General features: G+C 40.0%; 1 protein-coding gene across 4 annotated transcripts; it reads left to right on the top strand.

Annotated features, from left to right (window-relative positions):
* Nucleotides 1–88: 88 nt before the first annotated feature.
* Nucleotides 89–20,161, top strand: tom1l2a (target of myb1 like 2 membrane trafficking protein a). Of its 4 annotated transcripts, none has more exons than XM_023423264.2 (16): nt 89–192; nt 5,088–5,172; nt 6,773–6,851; nt 7,403–7,552; nt 8,032–8,166; nt 8,244–8,387; nt 8,636–8,752; nt 9,665–9,798; nt 10,352–10,394; nt 11,433–11,604; nt 12,154–12,268; nt 12,890–12,965; nt 13,952–14,026; nt 16,528–16,587; nt 17,203–17,239; nt 17,399–20,161. In XM_023423264.2, exons 1-16 carry the CDS (start codon nt 141–143, stop codon nt 17,542–17,544), a joined length of 1,620 nt encoding a protein of 539 aa, XP_023279032.1. In that variant the 5' UTR covers nt 89–140; the 3' UTR covers nt 17,545–20,161. The 4 variants fall into 4 exon arrangements, with proteins under 4 accessions (XP_023279032.1, XP_087034647.1, XP_023279033.1 ...); XM_087178521.1 differs by having other exon boundaries at nt 12,199–12,268; XM_023423265.2 differs by lacking the exon at nt 13,952–14,026.
* The last annotated feature ends 662 nt before the right edge of the window (nt 20,162–20,823 follow it).

Below are 20,823 nucleotides of genomic sequence, written 5' to 3' on the forward strand. Positions count from 1 at the left end.
ATATGAACGACATTCATTCTAGCCATACATATTGACCTTTCTGGATTTTTTGACCAATAGGATTCTCCTGTAGGCGGGACTAGTTGGTGCCGCCTGGGCCTCAGCCTCTGTCATCCCCGAGCGGATTGTTTGTTGTCAAAATGGAGTTCTTACTTGGCAATCCGTACAGCACTCCCGTGGGCCAATGTATAGGTACGTTAGCCTTGAAATCATTTATTGGAGATGTGATACTTCCTCCACCATACAGAATTTGAGCGTGGACAAAAATGTGGTGTTTTTTTGCAAGGATTAATTTAAGGTTTCGCCAGTGGAAACAGCGAGCTAGCCAGCATCATCGGAGCAAACGTCATCTACTTGGATTGAGCTCCTCGCTAATGTTAGCCTGCTATCCTACCAAACTTAGTCCGCTGTAATCACAAGTCATTACGCTAAATCACTATGTGTTTGCTTGGACAGTGCAGTGCAGTTTTTAAGAAAAAAAAGAAATGAGGTTGAATTGCATGGGCGTGTAATGACACGGCTTAAAGTGGGTTGTGGAGCCTCACCTATGTTGAAGTTCAGTATTTCCTTAAGTTCTTGAACAATAGTTGACCTCACTGCGTGGGCTGACAGGTTGATGTTTGTTTTAAATCTTAAGGCTCTGTATCATGATGCTTATTCGTGCTGCAGCGGAGAAGAAAGACGTGTGGCTTGCCACATCCCTTTAGTGTGGTTACATCTATCTTTGCATCTTGCCTATTGTTTGAAAACTGCTCAGAGCTAAGCAGCCTCTGACCCAGGCCAGTTGACACCCAACATCGATGTGCCTTTATCATGTGAGGATGAGGATGAAATGATGATGATAGCTTTTCTGTGAGAGCTTCAGAAAATAATCTTTGCTTGATAATGTAACAGCATAGTCTGGTGATTCTCTACTTTTGTTTCCCTATCCGTTTAATTAAATCCAGTATGGCTCAGTGATTTTGTTGAATCTCACCCACCATACTACACCTTTTTTACAACATCATTACTGTTCTGCTCCTGTTTATAGAGGGACCACCATCTTTGGTTCAGTTAGCTGATTTCCTACATTGACTTGAGCCTTTACCCTCTCTATGTCCAAACAGTATTGATTTGAATTCTAATGCTGGTGTTTATGTTAAGTTGTGTAAACGTTCCTCAGGCTTTTATGTAGCATTTCCTCCCCGTTTTATTAATGTGTACTTCAACCCCAAAACAGATGTGGACCAAACACAAATTTGTCACACTCCTGATTTATGTTTATGTTTTAGTAAATGCAACAGCTGTCTTAGGAGCATTTGTTGATTACATTTTTTTTCTGGTTCTCACAGGGCAAGCGGCTCTTTTATAAATAAGGCATGTCTGTGTAGATCCTAGAATTTCTAACTCAACTTGTTTTTCACTTACTTAGATAGAACCTAGATAACCATGCACTGCTTTAATCTCATTAAGATCATTCATGCCAGTGGATAGAAACAGTTTGGGGGAAGGAAGTCTTTTTGAGTTAGAGGGCCTGAGTTACCACCCACCGGTCAACTGCTCTGTGCTATGTTGGCCAAGATGGCCCCCAGGCACCAACTGTGAGCTCTGTTTCTACCATTTTACTCTGCAGAGGTCCTCTTAGGTCATGTAGTGGGCTGTATGCAGCATATCTTGGATTTCCCCATTTGACGGAGATGCCTGTGTCTCCATCCTGATCTCTCTGGTTGAGTTGCTGCACTGTGCAGAGCTTTACAGCCAGCTATCTGTTTGGCTGTTGCAGTGGCAGCATAGCAGCAGGGCAAGGGATCAACTTACCTGACACAATGAGACAGAGACTGGTGCATGAGGGCATTATTCATTTCCTAAGTGACTGAGAAGGGGTTAGAGGTGGTGAATGATGTATGCAGGTGTGTGCCATGTGTGCATATGTTTTTGTTACCATTTCACATGAGGGGAAGTTCAAGCTATGCTTCTGTTATTTTTTTTTCTCATTCAAGCTGCAGCTTCATGGTCAAGGCACAGTAAGCATAGTGGTGAGGGGCTATTAGTACAGAGAGCTAAAGCAATGCACTCTGTCATTCATTAAGTGGAATTGACAATACAGAAGAACACTGGCAAATTTTAACTGATTGAAATGAAAGAAATTTTGATGCACCTGTGATAAATGAAATGACCAGGGCTAGACATGGGTCTGTTGGTCAATTTGCCATTTGTCATCTTTATACAACTCAAGTATCCATGACTGTCTTTTTCAGAATATCATACAAAAATTTAAATTCAAAGTTTAAGAATTTCTTCCAGTATTCAACTAGACAAATGTCTCATGAATGCTGGTTAATTTTGTGCCAAAAAGCCCTGAACATAACCAGAATTTACAGCCAGCTTTTGGCAAGCAGATGGTGTCAAACAACTAATTCAGTTATACTGTATGTAGAAGAGGAAAAAGCGAGCAAAGTCATTAAAGGCAAAAGATAAGGTCAAGTGGAAAATGTGTAGAGAAAGGAAGAGTTATAAAAGGACAAAACATGGAGGGATGGGGCCAGAAAGGGACAGAGATTTGTGGCTTTGTTGGCAGTGCGTGGCACAGCCTGCCACTGGAAAAGCCATGTGATCGACTGGCTTCACTGGAGTGGTGTCTATTCCCAGGACTGGGGGGATTGACACAACACCACGAATGCATGCACTCAGCGGGCATTCAACTTCATTAGCAAGGCTCTGATTGTTCAGGGTCGTTGTAGTTCATTTCACATGGAGAGTTCAGATTTTTCTTTTTCCTCCTCTGCCAACCGTGCTCTGCCCCTTCCTCGACCTGACAATCCACTTGAGGAGATTACATGGGATATTCTAGTGGAAGTGGCTGGTTAATTCTTCCAAACTCAAGTCATATATGCTGCACACCCAGACACAGCACACTATTTTTAAACGCTGCTCATGACGAGATTCACTTTATGTCTCTCTATTTATGTCGAGTGTTTGTAGATGGGAATGTGCCCCAGCAAAGATACCTGTCTCTTGGTGGTTTCCCAGTCTGTGACGAGTTGATTAGAGAGGGGAGGTAGAGCATGAATAAGTCATGGCTATGAGGCTTGTCCAACTTTGAGCTTCCCAAAAGGAAGGCAAGATGGCCCAGTGAGAGTCTCTTGGCCAGGGCATGACAGCCTGCTCAGGGCCTCTGGGCTCCAGAAAAAGGAGCTCCTCCTGTCAAAGCTCAGGAATTGTCTAATGAGAATCTATTGACTGTCAGCCACAGGATCTTGGTCACAGCTTGCTTCAGTAAAAAAAAAAAAAAAAACTCTTGTAAAAAACCTTTTTCTCACCCCGAATGACTGCTATCCTAAAAGATATCAGCATTCACAGACATGATAGATGGATTTGGGGGACAGGAGAGGAAGGAGGAGACAGAGCGAGGAACGCATTGATGACTGCAGTGCCAGTTCATCACTGGAGCTTCCCTCTGTCTGGATCACATTATTTCCTGCCAAAATGCTATTAAATGGTAGGGCGGAGTGTGAAGGGGAGAGTAGGTCTCTGTGGCTTCTGTTTTTCAACTGATATATAAGTTATGACTGAGTACACAGACATATCATACCCACAGTCAGCTTCACTTTCTCCTCAGATGTTAGCTTTCCACTTTCCAGCTGACTGTTTGGTTCTGTCAGTTAATTTCCTGGAGTTGGAGGCATTGGAGCAACAGGTGGTGGTGAACGATATTTTATAGCACAGGAGTTTCTTGCGAGACACTGAGATAATAGTGTTGTGAAAGCTAAAGGAATGAAGAATTGTCTGATTTGTCTCCTGATCCTCAAACCGAGACTTCATCCCAACACGTATAACAGAGATTTGTTTTCAATTATACTATTAATGGATCTTGCTTGGACATGCTGTTAACAAAGCATGTTCATATCAATTTATAACTGCAATAACAATCAGCCTGATTAGATTTTTGCAGTACATCCTATCATGTTATAGCTATATGTAGCTGTATTATAGCTATATATATTATTGATCATTTTCCCAAATTGCATGCAGCGAAAAATAAATAAATTCTCAGCAGAGAAAAATACAAGAAAATACATCCAGACAAGACATGAAAGGCCCTGAAAACTTTTCCTCCATCTGCTGTTAAAGTTCTGGTGGCGCTGTTCTGAATACTAACACTGCTACCAGTAGATCAGTAGCTGCATTTGCTTTATGATATTTCTTCAAGCAAATATCTTTTTTGTCTGGTCTTAACATGATCAGAGATGGTCAGTTTGTTATCGTACATTTCTGGAAATTCAGAAACACAAGCTCATTAGTTTATGTCCATCCTTCAGTTAAAGCAATGGTCATCAGCTATTGGCTGTGCCAATTGCTTATCTTACTGGTTTGAAGTGGGCGGGACACTCAGAATTTGTGTTCAGAGTCTGATTTTGAGTATTTAATACTTAATACCTAAAGATGTTTGTTTTTCTTCACTTTAATTGTGGCTCATGTTGGTTATACTGTGAATATATAAGTTTACAGAGACATAAATACATTTGAAGGCAAATTTTCAGGAGTTTTAAAGTGCAGACATATGCATCTATTTAACAGAGTGATGACTCAAACTGTTCATATAGTGTTAAGTAATATAAGGACATAAAAAGTTATGTAGAGTAAAAAGAGGCACCAAAGAGAGAGAGAAGTCTGTCTCCACATGCTGACTTGCTTACACAACAGTTTCTGCTCTCAACATTATATAAACCATTGGTTGCTTTAATTAATGAGCATTGACTTTAGTGTAGGCAACAACCAAGCCCGACTAAAAGGCAGCATCATGCATTGCAAGTGAGACAGCTGGCGCGTTGCAAAACAGTGGATCGGGTATCAAAACAAAATTTTTCTTCAGTGTCAGCCACAGTGCTGGTGTGGGTCGTCGAGTAACCAAGACATTATGTGGCGTTGTAAACAATTTGTATGTGTGCAGAAACCCACCAGCTTCCATCAGTATTAGAGTCAAATGAAAAATGTTATAATGTCTAATACCTCTCAAACATTATCTTTGTATAGAAAACACTACAGTGGAGCCTACAGTGAATTAAAATGTAATTAATATTCTGGTTGAACTCTTTGTTTTCCTCCAGAGAGGGCCACAGATGGAGGCCTCCAGAATGAGGACTGGACCCTCAACATGGAAATCTGTGATATCATCAACGAGACAGACGAGGGGTGAGCTTCTGCACCTTCAGGGAATTCATGATTGTTGGGTTATAATATATGCGTATATATAAGCACTTCATGTCATCAGTGTTTTGCAGGACTTGTGAGGTCTTTTAACCCAGAAAGACTTGTGCTCCAACATTGGTTTATAATGGAACTTGCATTGTTTTATCACAAACTGGCTGACTGAGGGACTCGAGCAAATAATACAGACAACTGTGCTCCGACAACTGTGCTCCAACAACAGACAGCACATGACAGAAAGCCTTTTGTTTGCCTTAGGTGTCACTGGCAGAATGAATGAATGAATGACTGAATGAATGAAATTCTTATACCAGTCTTCTACACTGAAAGATGCCCTGGCTGCTATGGCTTGTGAGACAGATTCTACAAATGCGAGAACGAAACAATCAAAACTGACTTCATCAAAAAAGCTTCTTCTGTCATGAGCATTTAGAAATGAAATTTGAGACTTAGACATAAATATATGAATAGAAACACTACAGCATATGATGGCAATCTAAAATTTTCATGTACAATAAAACATATAGCTCTACTTATTTAGCACTTTTGTGATTTTCTTCCATAACACATTAAATCCACATGTAGTTAATGTATCCTAGAGAGAAAGTTTTCAGTTAACAGTTACTGTAGGACATACTAATTAGACACTTGCATAGTCTGAAATGAGGTTGTTCACCTTTATGGAAAAAGAGTATTCTTGGGGAAGAATGTTTAAAATGACTTTTTATGAATCTGTGTGTTTCCATTTTTCCCTTCATCACTGTCCTCTTTCCCCTGCTTTTCACATTCTTCACGTCTACCCACACTCATTGTGTTGGCATGCGACATGGGCCCCTCTCTGTCACACACAATGACACACACACAGCGACACAGAGAGAGAGAGAGAGAGAGAAAGAGAGAGGGAGTTCAGCGTCACAGAACACAGAACATCTTGTCTTCAAGACTTTCAGCAAGTTTGACAATGTCTGGTTTGCTCCAGAGTTGGACTTGAGGTTCTGCAAACGTAAATGACTTTGTTGCCTTAACGCATGCTACTGTGTGTTTTCAGAACACAATAGATGCACCATCCAAAATCAAAAAAACACAAAAGGCAAGTCTAATGAAGAATTGAAATCAAATATACTCATATATATGTATATATTCATATAACACATATATTCACTGAGCACACATACACAGAGAACTGTCCGGGGAAGCTATATGTCACACTTCATACTCTCTCTCCATCCACTTATAGATAGATAAAAGACAGATAGAAATGAAAACTCAGTAAATGTGCAAAAAGTTTATTATCTGCCATGAAGAGACGGGTCGTTTGAAGCAGAAAGCCAGCCTGAACTGAACTCTTCATACATGGACGGCTTTGATATCGCCTCGAGAGGAACACATAGTCATGCAGAGAGAAAAGAGAGAAACAGATGGTGTGACGATGCTTCTCTGTCTTAGTCAAACAGTTACACCGACAGACCGACTGGCATGTGTTATTGTGGCACAGAAAATCATTTATTCCTAAATCAAAGATGTTATGCCTACTCTCAGCTGGGGTGCTTTATGCAGCTGCATCTTCTCTGCTGTTTCCCTCTAGGCCTAAAGACGCTATGCGGGCACTGAAGAAGAGACTCAGTGGCAACAAGAACTACAGAGAAGTGATGCTGGCACTAACGGTAAGAATTTCTTACTATTAGCTGGATTTTTTTTTAGTGCAAAGCTTGTGTTAAATTGACCAGACGTGTCTGTGGGCACCTTGGAACATTTTGTTATGGTTTAATTCTCTGGAGGCCACGTTTGGCCTTTTTGTTGTTGCCTTTCAGTTTGTACACCACATTAAAAGGTTGCACCCTGCATTAAACTTGACCTCTCCTGATCTTGTCCTGTTGGCCATTTTATTCCACTGCGTCTCTTCGCCCAGCCACTGTCTCGCTTGTTTTTATCTCTCTGATATTACTTGTCTTTCATTTTCTTTACAGCGGACATGCCTTTTGAGCTGTGTTCTCAATTTTTATCCACCCACATCTTTGATAGCTCTGCTAGTTAAAAGCCCCTCTGTGTGATGAAAGCATCCTGACTGAGATGTTTTGTGAACACCAGAGAGCAAAGTCTTCCCTTTCTCTGCTGCCTCTCACTGACAAACTTTCCTCCTCTGCAGTTTTTTTTTTTTTTTTTTTTCGTCATTTGTCAGGCTTCTATCTCTGTTTAATCCTCTCCCTCTCTGCAGGTATTGGAAACATGTGTGAAGAACTGTGGTCACAGGTTTCATATCCAGGTGGCCAACAGAGATTTCATTGATGGCGTTTTGGTCAAAATCATCTCTCCCAAAACCAATCCTCCAACTATCGTACAAGACAAAGTGCTGTCGCTCATACAGGTATTTGAGCTTTCTCTGTTGTTGCTTTTTTTTTTTTTAGTAATTAATATCAGTCAATGCTGGATTCTGGGAAGCCAGGTGGGCACTGTATGCTCCACCTCCCAGGTGCTGTACCACAGACTGCAGCCTCTGGTGTTGCTATCCAGTTACCTGAGGTCAGCTCAGCCAACAGGCGGTGTTCTCTGTTTCTCTTTCTGCTGTCCTCTAAATATTTATAGGGATTTGTTGAAGGATACCTCAAGGGACACTCCTCTTTGAGGCACTTTTCTCAGTGAGAAAAGTGAGTGCACTGTATGTCTGGGAGGATGCAAGAGATCCTTTTTCTTTTTTTGTTAAGGATTTGCACACAAGGCAGGAAAGAAGCTCTTGGTACTGATACTGTGATTTGAAATGAGAAAATGACTTCTTATTTCTTCATTTTTATTGCACTTTATAATGTGTGTGTGTGTGTGTGTGTGTGTGTGTGTGTGTTGGGGCAGGCATGGGCTGACGCCTTCAGGAGTAGCCCTGATCTTACTGGGGTGGTCCATATTTATGAAGAACTGAAGAGGAAAGGCATTGAATTCCCAATGGCAGACCTGGATGCATTGTCTCCAATTCACACACCACAGAGGGTGAGCAGAAAGAAATACACATACAAAGACATGTATATTCACACAGCAATATCCTAATGGGCTATTTTTTCTTCCAGGGTACGCCTGAGGTGGACCCAGCCATGATCAAATATCTAGCCCCTGCATCACCTGCTGCCGGGGCTCCTAAACCTGCCCCAACCCCTGCCTCTGCCACACAGGTCCCCAACTTGCCCAGCCCCATCACAGCAACCCCTGAACAGGTGACTAGTTATATTAACTTCTCACTGTACTTTGTTGCCAGTAAAGTGAAATCAGCTTCATTTATTTACACGGCCCATTTCACCAGTCAGTCAATAAAGCAGATTTATCCAGAGTTCAGTAATTCCCTGCATGATTCAAAGCAGATTACAAGCTTTCACAACCATTCAGTCTGCTGCCTTCAAGAACATCTGTTGCACTGATGACACTGGACAAGTCCTAAATGACCTTTGACCATTTTTTCTTTCAGATTGCCCGGCTGCGTAGTGAGCTGGACGTAGTGAGAGGAAACATTAAAGTCATGTCAGAGATGCTAACAGAGATGGTCCCCGGCCAGGAAGATGCCTCTGACCTAGAACTGCTGCAGGTTAGATGAATACACTATGGGCTCCATCTTAACCACATACATGTAACTTCTTCACACATTACTGCTTATATTTAGCCTGACAATCATCCTTATTAACAGCAGCGGAAAGAAGAGCGAATTCATGGAGATGATTTGATTCATGTTTAATGTGGATTTAAAGTAGTTTAAATCATCAAGGCAAATCCAATCACACGTTCATCCACACTCTTTCACAAAACGCTGTGAATAGAGATTAATGCAAATGAAGTTACTGTATGCATCGCCCCACATTGTAAAAGATACTTTATATGATTCAGAAAGCAAAAAGCTTTGTAACACGGCACAGCTGTGAAATGTTGGTACGATTTGCAGCCACTAGGGGGAGTGGTGTCTTTAGTTTTCAGAGGAAATGCTCAACTCGCCTAAATCTTATCAAGAGCTAGTTGGCTGTGGTAAAAGTCCTCGAATTGGCAATTAAACGGTGGTATAGAAACTCATGTAGAGTTTAATCTCCTAAGACCAAATCCTCTCAGGTATTTGGGTTAGCTGCAAGGATCTGGCTTTGTGCTAAGGAACCTATGCCAGTTGTTATGGTTATGTGCTACCTTTTTGACTTTTCCCAGCTGCTACTGAAAAAAAGCATTTAAAGAATTTATAAACAGTTGAGCAAAGATTTCTGAGTTGTTCAACACTGAATGCCTTGTAAAAGATATACATTTATTGTAAAGTGAATTTTCCCAGATTTGGACGATGCTCTCAAAATTCAACCATATGACAAAATGATTTGTTAATACAGAGTTGGGTCATTGGTCAGCAAGCAGTTGACTATTTGTCAGTCCACCTCTCTTTCACCATCTCCCTTTTTTTCTGTTTTTATCTATTGATTTATCAGTTCATCCATTGATCTATCTCTTGATTTGCCAATCTATCAAGGAGCTGAACAGGACATGCAGGGCCATGCAGCAGAGAGTGGTTGAGCTGATATCACGTGTCTCTAATGAAGAAGTGACAGAGGAGCTGTTACATGTCAACGACGACCTCAACAACATTTTCCTCCGATATGAGAGGTACAGTCAACCAATCAATTAGAATTTAGAGCAAAACAAGGCCAGAAAAGACGTGACAGTCCTCGTTTTTTTTCTTCTTTTTTTTTTTTTTTTTTTACCTCATCAGAACTTTGTTTTGTAATCTTAAAGTTCTCTGTGTTGGTAATATGATTTTTGTCCAACAGCTGAGCTTGATGTTTTTGCTGTCCCAATGTGTGAGATCAAGATTTAGGCCAATATGTTTAATGGATAAATAATTGTTGGTCAAACTGCATCTCAAACCATGAGTTTAAAGATGATACTCTAGATGTGATTATACCTCAAGATATCAATGAATATTTTGAGAAAAAATGCTCAACACAGATTTGGCATTACATTCTGAGCAAGTCCAAACATTCAGAGTTAGAGATCTCCTTTGAAGCACTGTGCATAACTCATTCCTTTTTAAACATTCTGTGGCTTCAAACTGCTAAAATGTCTCTTTCATGAGGTTTCTGAAGATGAAAGATTCGTAAGCATTTGAACCTCAAAAAACATGTGGTAAGACATTCAAAGGTTTCTGTGCTGTTCACAGGTATGAGAGGTACAGGTCGGGTAGAGCTGCACAGAACAACGGGGTAAGTACCATCAATAGCAGCTCTGCATGCAAAGAGCAGAAATCAAACACCAAATTTCTCTCTTAGGATTGCCTCTTTTCCATTTGCTTTTAGCATGTTTTCAGAAAATTTCTTTTTTTTTTTATTTCATTTTTTATATTTTAATACAGCTCCGTTGCCTGTGGCAATTTTCCATTATTAGGGATGCTAGGCTAGATATTTCCAACATAAATCAGTCCACATAGCCATTTGTTGTACTTATTTTACCATGTTAGCATCTGAATTCATAATTACAATTTACTTTATATATTATAATAGCATACACATTCCTCTGCAGCACTACTAGGTTTTGCAAGTGGATTGCATTTTTAGCTTTGTGAAATTGGACGAGTAAAGCAGAACAAGTTCCAATCTACTATTTAAAGTGTACATTTGCCAGTATCAGTCATTCGCCAGAGGACCGGGGCATCTCTCGCTGCATCCCACATAGCTGTTTGTGTTTGCATCCTGTTGATCTTTCTGTGTGCTCTGTCTGTTTGTGTTGTGGCTAGCTGACAGAGGCAAGTATGACACCACTACCACATTCAATCCAAGCCACTGTGCGGGGATGAACAGAGTGATGAATGTTAACACATCTTCTATACGGAACTAATGCTTTGACCCATATGACGTGTCAACATTAGTATCACCATGTGAAACTAGATAGTATATATGTCCTTCTCTCCCCTCCTTCGTGCTCTTGACTCACACATTTGAAGTCTTGTGCAACTGCTTATTCAACCCCCAATACTGTTCCTGTGCGTAGCCTCCAATCCACAACTACTCACCCACAGTGTGTAAAACCATCAATCCTGTAGAATTCCATTAGCTGCTAAATATTTTGTCCGTATACAAAGACACAAAAACACTCTGTAATATAATTTGCTCAACAAACTTATAAGCTTCCTTCATCTATATTTGCCGGCTGAACTCTTTCATCATAGCAAGACCTCTAAATTACTGCATACTTTCAACCATTCATTATTGTTGACAGCCACCTCTCTATCTTTCCCCTCCCAGATGTTGAATGAGGCCACAGAGGACAACCTGATAGACCTGGGCCCAGGCTCCCCTGCTGTGGTCACGCCCAGGATCACATCCAGCCCTCCACCCAACACCGCTGCTGGAGCTACTGCCTCCCCAGCCCATAACCCCACCACAGCGTCGCTGTCCACTGCGCTGGCTGGCCTTGGTAAGGACAGTATGGTTTTAAGTCGATGTTCCAGTGTTATGTGGAAAAATATTTTACACAAACTACTCAGAAAAAAAAGCCTGCTAGCCTGCACATACTTCTTACTTCGAAATTCCAGCTATCATACACATACATTTACTCTCACCAGACCTGTAACATCCCTCCTCCCCAGTCTCTGCAGACCTGGTGATGGAGAAGCAGCAGAGTGTAAAAAAGGCTCATAATCTGGCTGCTAATGGGAAATAAGCCTAGCGACATAATTGACTGCTACCACTGCTAGCTCCCCTGGTGGTTTCTAGGAAGCCCTTGCATGCTGTGGAATTCTGGGTAAAGCTTAGATGTATTGCAACTCTACTCCGGTAAAATAAAGAGGCAGCCTCACCATGCTGAACAGAAGTATTGTGAAGTGTAAGATATCTGTGATTATGAAGACTATAAATCTGCATTGCATACATTTTCTCACTTCTTTTGTTATGTTTCTTAAGATCTTTCTGTCTCCATTTTTGAATCTTCCTTTCCTTTTTATGCTTGGTCATTATCTCACGCCAGATGTAGGTTCAGACAGCGTTACCGGCACCCTGTCGTCTCTTTCAGGCCGCAACCAGGATGACTTTGACATGTTTGCCCAGACCAGGACTAGCTCTCTGGCTGAACAACGCAAAAAGTAGGTCTAGGTTTCATTTTGCTTCTGGGGCAGCCCAGGTCCTCTCATGTTGTTATCCAGGGTGACATTTATTTTAATTAAATAGCTATTCATAACCACCTTTAATATTTGAAATATAATCCACCCTTGGGCACTTTTACACTGTCTGCTCCAAGATGTGATGGTAATGGTGTACACATTTTTTTCTTTTTTCTTTGATATGCCCACTATCCCTTAACCTGCCCTTACAACCTTCTTAAGTGAGGTAGTTCCTCCTTTATTACTTCCTAGAATGACCTTTGAATATGTTCAGGAGTGAGGATGTTAATCTGTTGTGGTGACTGGGGGCACAGGGTTCTCGCCCACATAACTCCCAACATCCCCGGTGTGAATCGGGCACCTTTTATTGCATTTCACTCTCCTTATTCTCAACACAATTTCTTTCCTTTCTCCACTCTTGAGGCAGTATGAACTAAAATAACAAAAGGCCCCTAATGAAAATAAATATTAATAAAAAAATATGTAAATTTTCCAATTAATGAAAATATAATTAAAATTTGTGTTGGTGTTTTTACGTTTTCATTGTGCTGCTTCAGTGCTATATCTTTTTATGTTTGTTTATGTTTATGTTTTTGTTCACAGTGTAAAGTATGAGGACCCTCAGGCTCTGGGCGGCCTGGCCTCAGCTTTGGATGTGAGACAGCAGAACACAGGAGGCGTGAGTACACTGAAGCATGTCGTTGAATACAGCTCTCACCCATACAAGTGTATGGAGTACGGGTGCTGTGTTTTTTACATGGCTGATAGGGCTTCCTGTTCCAGTCTGTCCTCAGCTCTCGGTCACTCCCTGCATGCGATGGGCTTACAGTGATATTTGTCTTGTGTGAAGTGATACTTGAACTTTGACCAAACAGAGTTGTAGGTTTGTGGATTTACTATTTTTAGCTTTGACCAGCTAAAATAAATCTATCACTTTTGGTAGCAGTTTAGGTAATAAGCACGGATATGAGTTTGTTGAGAAGGTACTCAAAATGGGTGCAAAATATCTAAACTGAGGTTCTATATCCAAACTGTTGTCACTTTTTGCATTTATCCTGGCAAACATTAGTCTCAGCAGTTCATTAAAAAAACATGGAATCAGGTTTTGCAAATTGGATATCACCTCTTTCATAGCCCAGTTTCTGTTCATCTTCACAGTTTGCTCAGAAAATCAAACAGAAGTCACATGCTAGTTTCAAGATATTTTCAGCCATTCTCCCTGTCTGAACACACTTTGCAATATATTTGCATGGTTATCACTAGGTACACAGATGATTCTGAAACTTGAACTGCCATACCCACACGTGCGCACACACACATACACACACACACACACAAGCACACACACACACACACACACACACAGTGGTGATTGCGCATACCATCCCTTTTTTAGTTACCTCAGGTGCCCTGTTTCTCCTACAGTACTTTTACTTGAGGGAGTTCAAAGTCTTTTTTCCCCTTTTTATTTTTCTCATTTTCATCTTTATGGAATGAACCTTTCGCCATTTTCTTTCTTCTCTTTATTTTTTCTCTTTAAATGAAAATCGTCTCTTGCATATTTGACTTCTCCTCTGTCTCTCTCTCTGCACTGTATGCTATGCTGTGGTGGGGGCCTGCTACCTCTCTTCTCTTGTGTAAGGTGTTGTTCTGTTGTTGATTCAGCTGAGGGTAAAAGGGGATGATAACCCAGCAGATCAGGAGCTGCCCATAGACAGCTGGCTTATTACCCAAGGAATGGTGAGGACTCCATCCTCAGTGTGTCCTCCTACCCCTCCCTCATGTCCACTGTCACCCTTGCTCTCAACCTTCTCCGGCATCATCCGTAGTCCTCATAAGCTGCACTTCATTTTCAGCCTCATCTCACTGCTATGTCCTGGAATGCTCAAAGAGGACCAGAACAATTAAAGTTTTTCTCCTTAAGAGCATCCACCTCCATATCTAGTACAGATGTTATACTCTAGTGTTGAGCAATATGAAAGTACCTTTGAGATGTTTGAGATTTGTCAACTGGTTCTAATTTCACTGTGCTGTTTCTCCTGAGGTATCCATCTATTTAATATTTGTTTTATTGGTTGTATTAAGGTACTACAGAAAAAAAAAAAAACAGCACAGCTTTATGGCAAAACTGAACTTCCTGATGAAGTACCTTGATTTGTCAAGTATTTCATTTACCGGATAAGCCAAAAGCAGACTTTCATCTGCAGTGCTTTTTTTTTCATTTACAAAAAGTTGAATCTCCAGAAAATAAACTATCATGATATTCGGTAATATAACATTTTATTCATATTGCTCACCTCTATTGTATTTTATTGACTTGGGCACTAAACACTACCCATTACTGATGCTTTCCACCTGAAGCTATCGTCTTTATGGATGAAATAATGAGTCTAACTGGTCCCCAGGAGCATCCATCAGCTAGATCCATCGCTAAACAGTCACATTAAAACTGCAGAGGAGGACAGATACTTGTGCTACACAGCAAAGTCATATCAACAATGATGAACAGTATTAAAGGAGTGATATCAGGAGTGATAATATAGGATTAAAAAGTATGAGAATGAATGTTTGCTGTGTAGTCGTGAGTATTTGTCAGCTGTTCTCTAACGGTCTGTGGATCTTAGATAATACATTAGATGTTATTAATGACCACCTCACATGTGTCACTCTAAACAGAAATAGATCAACTAACAGATGAACCACTAGATGTAATGTTTGTAACAGTATAACGATGCAGTTGCTGGTATGACTGTGAATGCTTGAGTATAAAGGATTACACTTTGAACTTTTATCAGTCTAATTCCTGTGAGTCGTGATAGGGACAGACTTCCTATTATGTACTTTTCTACATTTTCTCACAGCTTTTTTTTTTTCCTGTGAATGACTTTCACTGCCCCACTGCCTTGGCCTGTCTTTTGATTTGCTCTGCTCCTTCACTGCGTCAACTGTGATCTCATGAGGAAAGCCCCACCAGTGTTTTTCTAGTGTATAACAGGGCCTCAGGAAAAGGGTTTCTGTTCTCTCTATTCAACTATGATATCAGGTCAACATCAACAGTGGACTTCAGTTCATTATACAGGTAGTGAAAGGTTGTGGAGGACTAGACTTTAAAAAATTTTGTATGAACTAGGGGTGTTGCGATATACCAGCGTTGAACTATTTGTCAGTTCATCTGGTTGCCTTTTCACTATCCTAAATGTAATTGTTCTTTTTGTACATTTTTGTACAGTTTCTCTCCACCTCCCTACACTCATATTTGAGGGGCAAAACACACAATAAACAAAGTTGAAGATGAATTTGACTAATTGCATTATTATTGTAATTTTCTAGAGATGTTGCAATAATATCATTATCGGCCACGATAAACAAGTAGTGAAAATCTGATATTGTGACAGCCCAAGTATGAACTTCCTTGCTTCTCTGCTTTTGTAAACAAAAAGCATACAAGTAATTGTTACTCATTATGGATGGACATAAAGTTTCTTAAATCACGATAAAAGTTCCCCTTTTCCCTTTCTGAGCAGTCCTGATTGTTGGATGTCCAACACCAACATAAACACAAAGGCGCACTGTCCACACTAACATGACTTCCATCATCACAGGCACTGCAAGCCATGCAGCATTGCTCATGCTCCTTGCGCCCTGTGTGGTTTGTGTGTGTGTATGTGTGTGTGCTCCACGTACAGTATGTGTTTGCCGTGGGATTGCCCTGCCTCTCGACGGTCCCTGTGCTTTCAGCTTTTCCCATCCAATCAATCTCTTAATCACATTCTAGCGATTTGCTAATTAACTAATGATGTGGAATAATTAACGCTGCTGTGTGACATTAGTCGGCAGCTGTTAAGCCATGTCAGCTCTACAGAACTAATGAGAACAATACACAACCTGGGAACTCCTGTTCTCATAGAAGACAGCTGAGCAGCAGATTGATGCACTTGATAAAACAGTAAGAGCACAGAGTCGAGAGGGGTTGAGTGCTGGCAGAGCAAATTTTCTTTTTTTGTTCTCATTTTTGATTTGTTTTATTTTTATCATCTTCCCTACTGAACTTTTGGTGATTCCTATTTTATTGTTTTTTGTGTCTGTGTGTGTGTGTGTGTGTGTGTGTGTGTGTGTGTGTGTGTGTGTGTGTGTGTGTGTGTGTGTGTGTGTGTTACAATTTTTGTTTTTCTTGTCGGGTTGGGTGTCTGTTGTGTGGCTTTGGTGCTGCCCCGTGGTTTGTCCATGGCTTTGCTCCATAGATCCCCGTATCGCAGTCCTCTGTCATGGATGACATAGAGGAGTGGCTGTGTGCTGACGTGGTGAGACTTCTTTACCTTGATTTATATCTTCTTCCCTTCTTCCTCTTTCTCTCCTACCCTGTTTTTTTTTTTTTTTTTTGTATGTTGGGGTTTTTTTTTTGTTTTGTTTTGTTTTGTTTCCTTAAATAGCACATTTCATCCATCCATCTCGTATTACTGGATTCATTAAAGTTTAGTTTTCTTTAACATCACGTCCTTTCCTTCACTGTTATCTAATTTGTTTCCACCAATGATTGACATATAACAGTTTACTGTGAGGTCTGGCTTTCATACGCTAACATGGCACTAATGATAGTCAAGTTTAAACGGATGATATGATCTTACTTAACATATGCATGTGAAGGTTGTGGAGTTGGGCTCAAGAAGGCTTCTTTTTGCATCCATCTATAAAAAGTGTATGAAGGAGGCATGATCGACGGATCCTTCATGAGCGGCTTGTATGGATTTGTCTCAGTTTGTGTGAACTTTACAGGCAATTTGAGTTGTATGATGCGTTTGTGTATCGGCATATTGTATTGCTCACTGTATACCAAGGTTTATGAAATAGACAACTCAATTAATAATCGTTTCTGTCAAAATGTGAATATTATCTGATGACTTTTTTCCTCTTAATAGAAAGGGGATGCTGCCGAGGAGGGGGTGACGAGTGAAGGTACAGACTCACAATTAATGTAAACAATTAAATATGTTCCACAAGCTCAGATGTTTTGGAGTTTGTATTAGTTTTCTCCCCTCCACTAATTCATTTAAATAACAATGACGAGCCTTCAACTGTACATGACTTTGAGACAAATCAATTTGTTTATTCCAGAGTTTGATAAGTTCCTGGAGGAGCGAGTGAAGGTGGCAGACACCCTACCATCTCCCCCCGGAGCTAACCCCGCTCACCCAGCCCGAGCCCCGGGTGGCTCCCACAAGAAGGCTGAACGGACGGAAGATGCCCTCTTTGCCTTGTAGACTGTTGTCAGAGAACCTTGATGTCTCTCCAGTGCATCTAAAGGTCCTCACCCTACATGATTCCCCCCAAACAGTCATTCCATTCCCATTTCAGCGCTGACTGGCAGTGTTACAGCAAGTCATTCTCATGCCAGTGTTGCTCAGAGGTCCAACATGTGTACAATGCACTACTGTGTTACATTAAACTATATATGGATGTATTAATCTGTTAGTGTGGGATGTACTACTCGCAGCCCTGCATCTCATTTGTGAAACTCCACCAAAGGAAGACAACCTAACTTGTCTGATGTGGTTTAAAAATGTGGTATATTACTGCGAGATTCATTGAACATCTCACTGCAGTCCATGCATTGAGTCAATATGAAAGCATACAATTAGGACAATATTGTGCTGTTTTATTTCATTAAGCTAATTGCTAATTTATGCATTTATTGTTTTAATGGTTTGTTCTGTACTATGTACTAGCGCTGTGGTTATGGTGGGTTCGTGCATTTCTTCTCATTTTTTTTTCCTTTTTTTTTTTTTTTTTTTTTTTTTTTTTTTTTTTTTTTTTTTTTTTTTTTTTTTACACAAGTACTCCAGTTAAAGTTCTAGTCATGCTTTTAAAACTGATGTGTGTGAAATAGCAATGTGTGTTATTACCCAGTTTGCCTCAAGCAGTGTAGAGAAAAGAGCTATGTTAGCAGGCAAATTTTGCTAACTGGGAATATAACAGCTAAATCATTGCTAATTGTGATGAGTGTATGCCAGCATTCCTTTAACCAAAGGGAATAACAAAAAAAACTAAAAAGCACTAGTTAAGATTCTCTGCTATGTATTTCGAATGGCTCAGGGGAAGGAACATGCCCATGGAATATTTCCCATCAACCTTTTCAGTCCTCTGAAAAGCTTCAGCAAAATAAGCGAGAGGAATATGATCTTAATCAGCTGCAAACACGTTTAGCCATTCCAAAGACTATGAAGGCTTTAATGACCAACTAGCACTTAATGTTACCTGTCAAACAATAGTTGCATTCATGTGTTGTAAATGTTAAGGGATCATGAACATTTTCCTTCCCCTGCTATAATGTCTGTGCACTTTGAAGCAAAAACAAATCTGTATTTTGTCCTTTGTGTTTACAAGATGGTTACTATTTTTCTAGGGGACGGGAAATAGTCTTTAGATTGACTTCATTTTGCACATAACTTTTCTAACTGTAATTGCAGCGCTTGTTCACACAGAAGTGGATGGATGAACTGTCAAATTTATGATTGTAAAACCTTTTAAGAGTATTAGAAATTGCATAAAGTTGCAAGATAAAATATGGCATTAAAATTATCAGCACGACTTAGCGTTAGCATCATAATTGACTATAAGACGCAAAGTATATTTATCAATAATGCGCTGTTGTAAAGGATTTATTCATATAGGTAGATCTTCACTTACTCTATACTATGTTATCTATATACCTCAAAATACAGGAATTTTAGTTTCTGTATCTGGTTAAAATGTATTGGCTCATAGTGATATCCAGAAGGCAGAGAGGTTTATGTATTATTTGATCCCCTGATTGTATTTTTATAGATCATGTAAGAAAAAAAACGTTTGTATCCTTGTACCACTGCATCTTTTTGTAGTTCAGGCTGAAGCATGCAGCAAACAAACACAGTTGTACTTTCTTTGATTTGCACAGTCAAAGACATATTTTCATTCTCAGTGTGTGTTCATTCTGCTATGATCCATCTGCTCTTGTTGGAGCAGCTGCCAAGGATTTCTGTGATTGACTGATTTCAGCAAAGTAGCTCTGATTGGAGTTTGCCTTTGGTGTACATAAGATCACATTTTGAGGTAAAAAGCAATCCTGTCTTCATTCCAGATCTTTTGCTGATGCTCTGCTTTGTTTTAACATTGCTCTTAAAAGATTCATTTTTTTTCCCCCATTCAATCCATTTAAGACCAAAAGCCTTGTCAATCAGAAGCAGACCATTTGAAACGCAAGTTGTAAAAGCCTAATCAAACTTACTTACAGCGTAGTCCTTCCACTGGAGGGAAATATTATGTCTACGTAATCATTATGATTAAATATTTTAAAAAAATGTATATAATAGTTGAGCAAAATTCATGTTTAATGAGCTTTAACTTTCTTTAATGCAGTATGGTTACATAGGTTCAATGTGGTTACCAGGTAAGAGATAATAGCATTAAATTTACAATCAACCATTGTGTCATTTTTTGAAAAACTTTAACGATGCAGGCTGAACAAAGACTATTACTAAAAATGTAACAGGAGATCCTTTTAAAAGGGACATTTTTTTCTGTGTTTGTGCGTTAACTATCTCTGGATCTGTAACAGAGTTTATTGTGTTACTTGCTTTTATGAAGCTTAAGTCTTGACAGCAACATGTATTCCTCGAAATTGTGGCTATCTCAAAATGGTTACTGAATGTCTTTTAATACTGAGGAGACAGAGCGTTTAGTGAAAACATTGTGGACACAGGCTTGTTTTCTGTTGGTGGGTCTCTCATGTCTGTTTTTGGCTGTGCCATCTGCTGCCATTACTACTAATGGTCAGATTTTTGTTTGACCTAATGCACGTATGTAACTGCCCAATAAAACACTAGCAATGTGTGACCTCTACCTCACAACTGTTTGTGGTTATTTTAGATTCAAGGATTGTGTGACAATGTCTTGCCTCTTCTTCATGCAGGTGCTGATGCAACCTGGTCTCAATCTTGCACTGTACTGGCCAATCACTGTCACATGAGCCTCTCACCCCCTCCCATGGTTAATGGGCACTTCATCCATTCTGCTCCAACAGCTTAGCACGCGTACAATGTAAACAAACTACGATCACACACAGTTTTTTATGGATGTTCCAAATTTCAGCTTCTTTCAGTCACCTGTTGTGCATCACCAACAGGTTTCCAAAATCGACCAAGCAAGTGAATAAGACATGCACCATTATACAAACACAGACCATCACCATCATTACCAGGCTTGTGGACAGGCTTTTAATATTACCCCACTCCTCTAGTACAACTTGTGCGCTACTCTAGGTCACTGACCTACTTCCCCACCATGCCTTTGTGGGGCTCCCTCTTTGTGTTCATGCAACAATGTGATCAAATTATATTTTATTTTATCCGATGCTGATCTGAAAAAAAATGCTTTGCGCATGTATTACATTAATAGCAAATGTGTCGTTTATCTGAAGAAGGTTACTTTGCTGAAGTAAATTCAATGTAACTGTAATGAGAACATTTTATTTTATTTTTTGATGGTGGGGATTCATCGGCCAA

This window comes from Seriola lalandi, unplaced genomic scaffold (assembly GCF_002814215.2).
Source record: "Seriola lalandi dorsalis isolate HSWRI2012SDOR001 ecotype SW California unplaced genomic scaffold, Sedor1 jcf7180002054690, whole genome shotgun sequence".
In the NCBI taxonomy this organism is placed as follows: Eukaryota; Metazoa; Chordata; class Actinopteri; order Carangiformes; family Carangidae; genus Seriola; species Seriola lalandi.

What these genes read in the sequence shown, in the direction of transcription:
- tom1l2a (XM_023423264.2), top strand. Translation starts at nt 141, where the DNA reads ATGGAGTTCTTACTTGGCAATCCGTACAGCACTCCCGTGGGCCAATGT. An exon ending in AAGTGATGCTGGCACTAACG is followed by an intron (nt 6,852 to 7,402) that starts GTAAGAATTTCT and finishes CCCTCTCTGCAG; the next exon opens with GTATTGGAAACATGTGTGAA. An exon ending in GAGCTGCACAGAACAACGGG is followed by an intron (nt 10,395 to 11,432) that starts GTAAGTACCATC and finishes TTCCCCTCCCAG; the next exon opens with ATGTTGAATGAGGCCACAGA.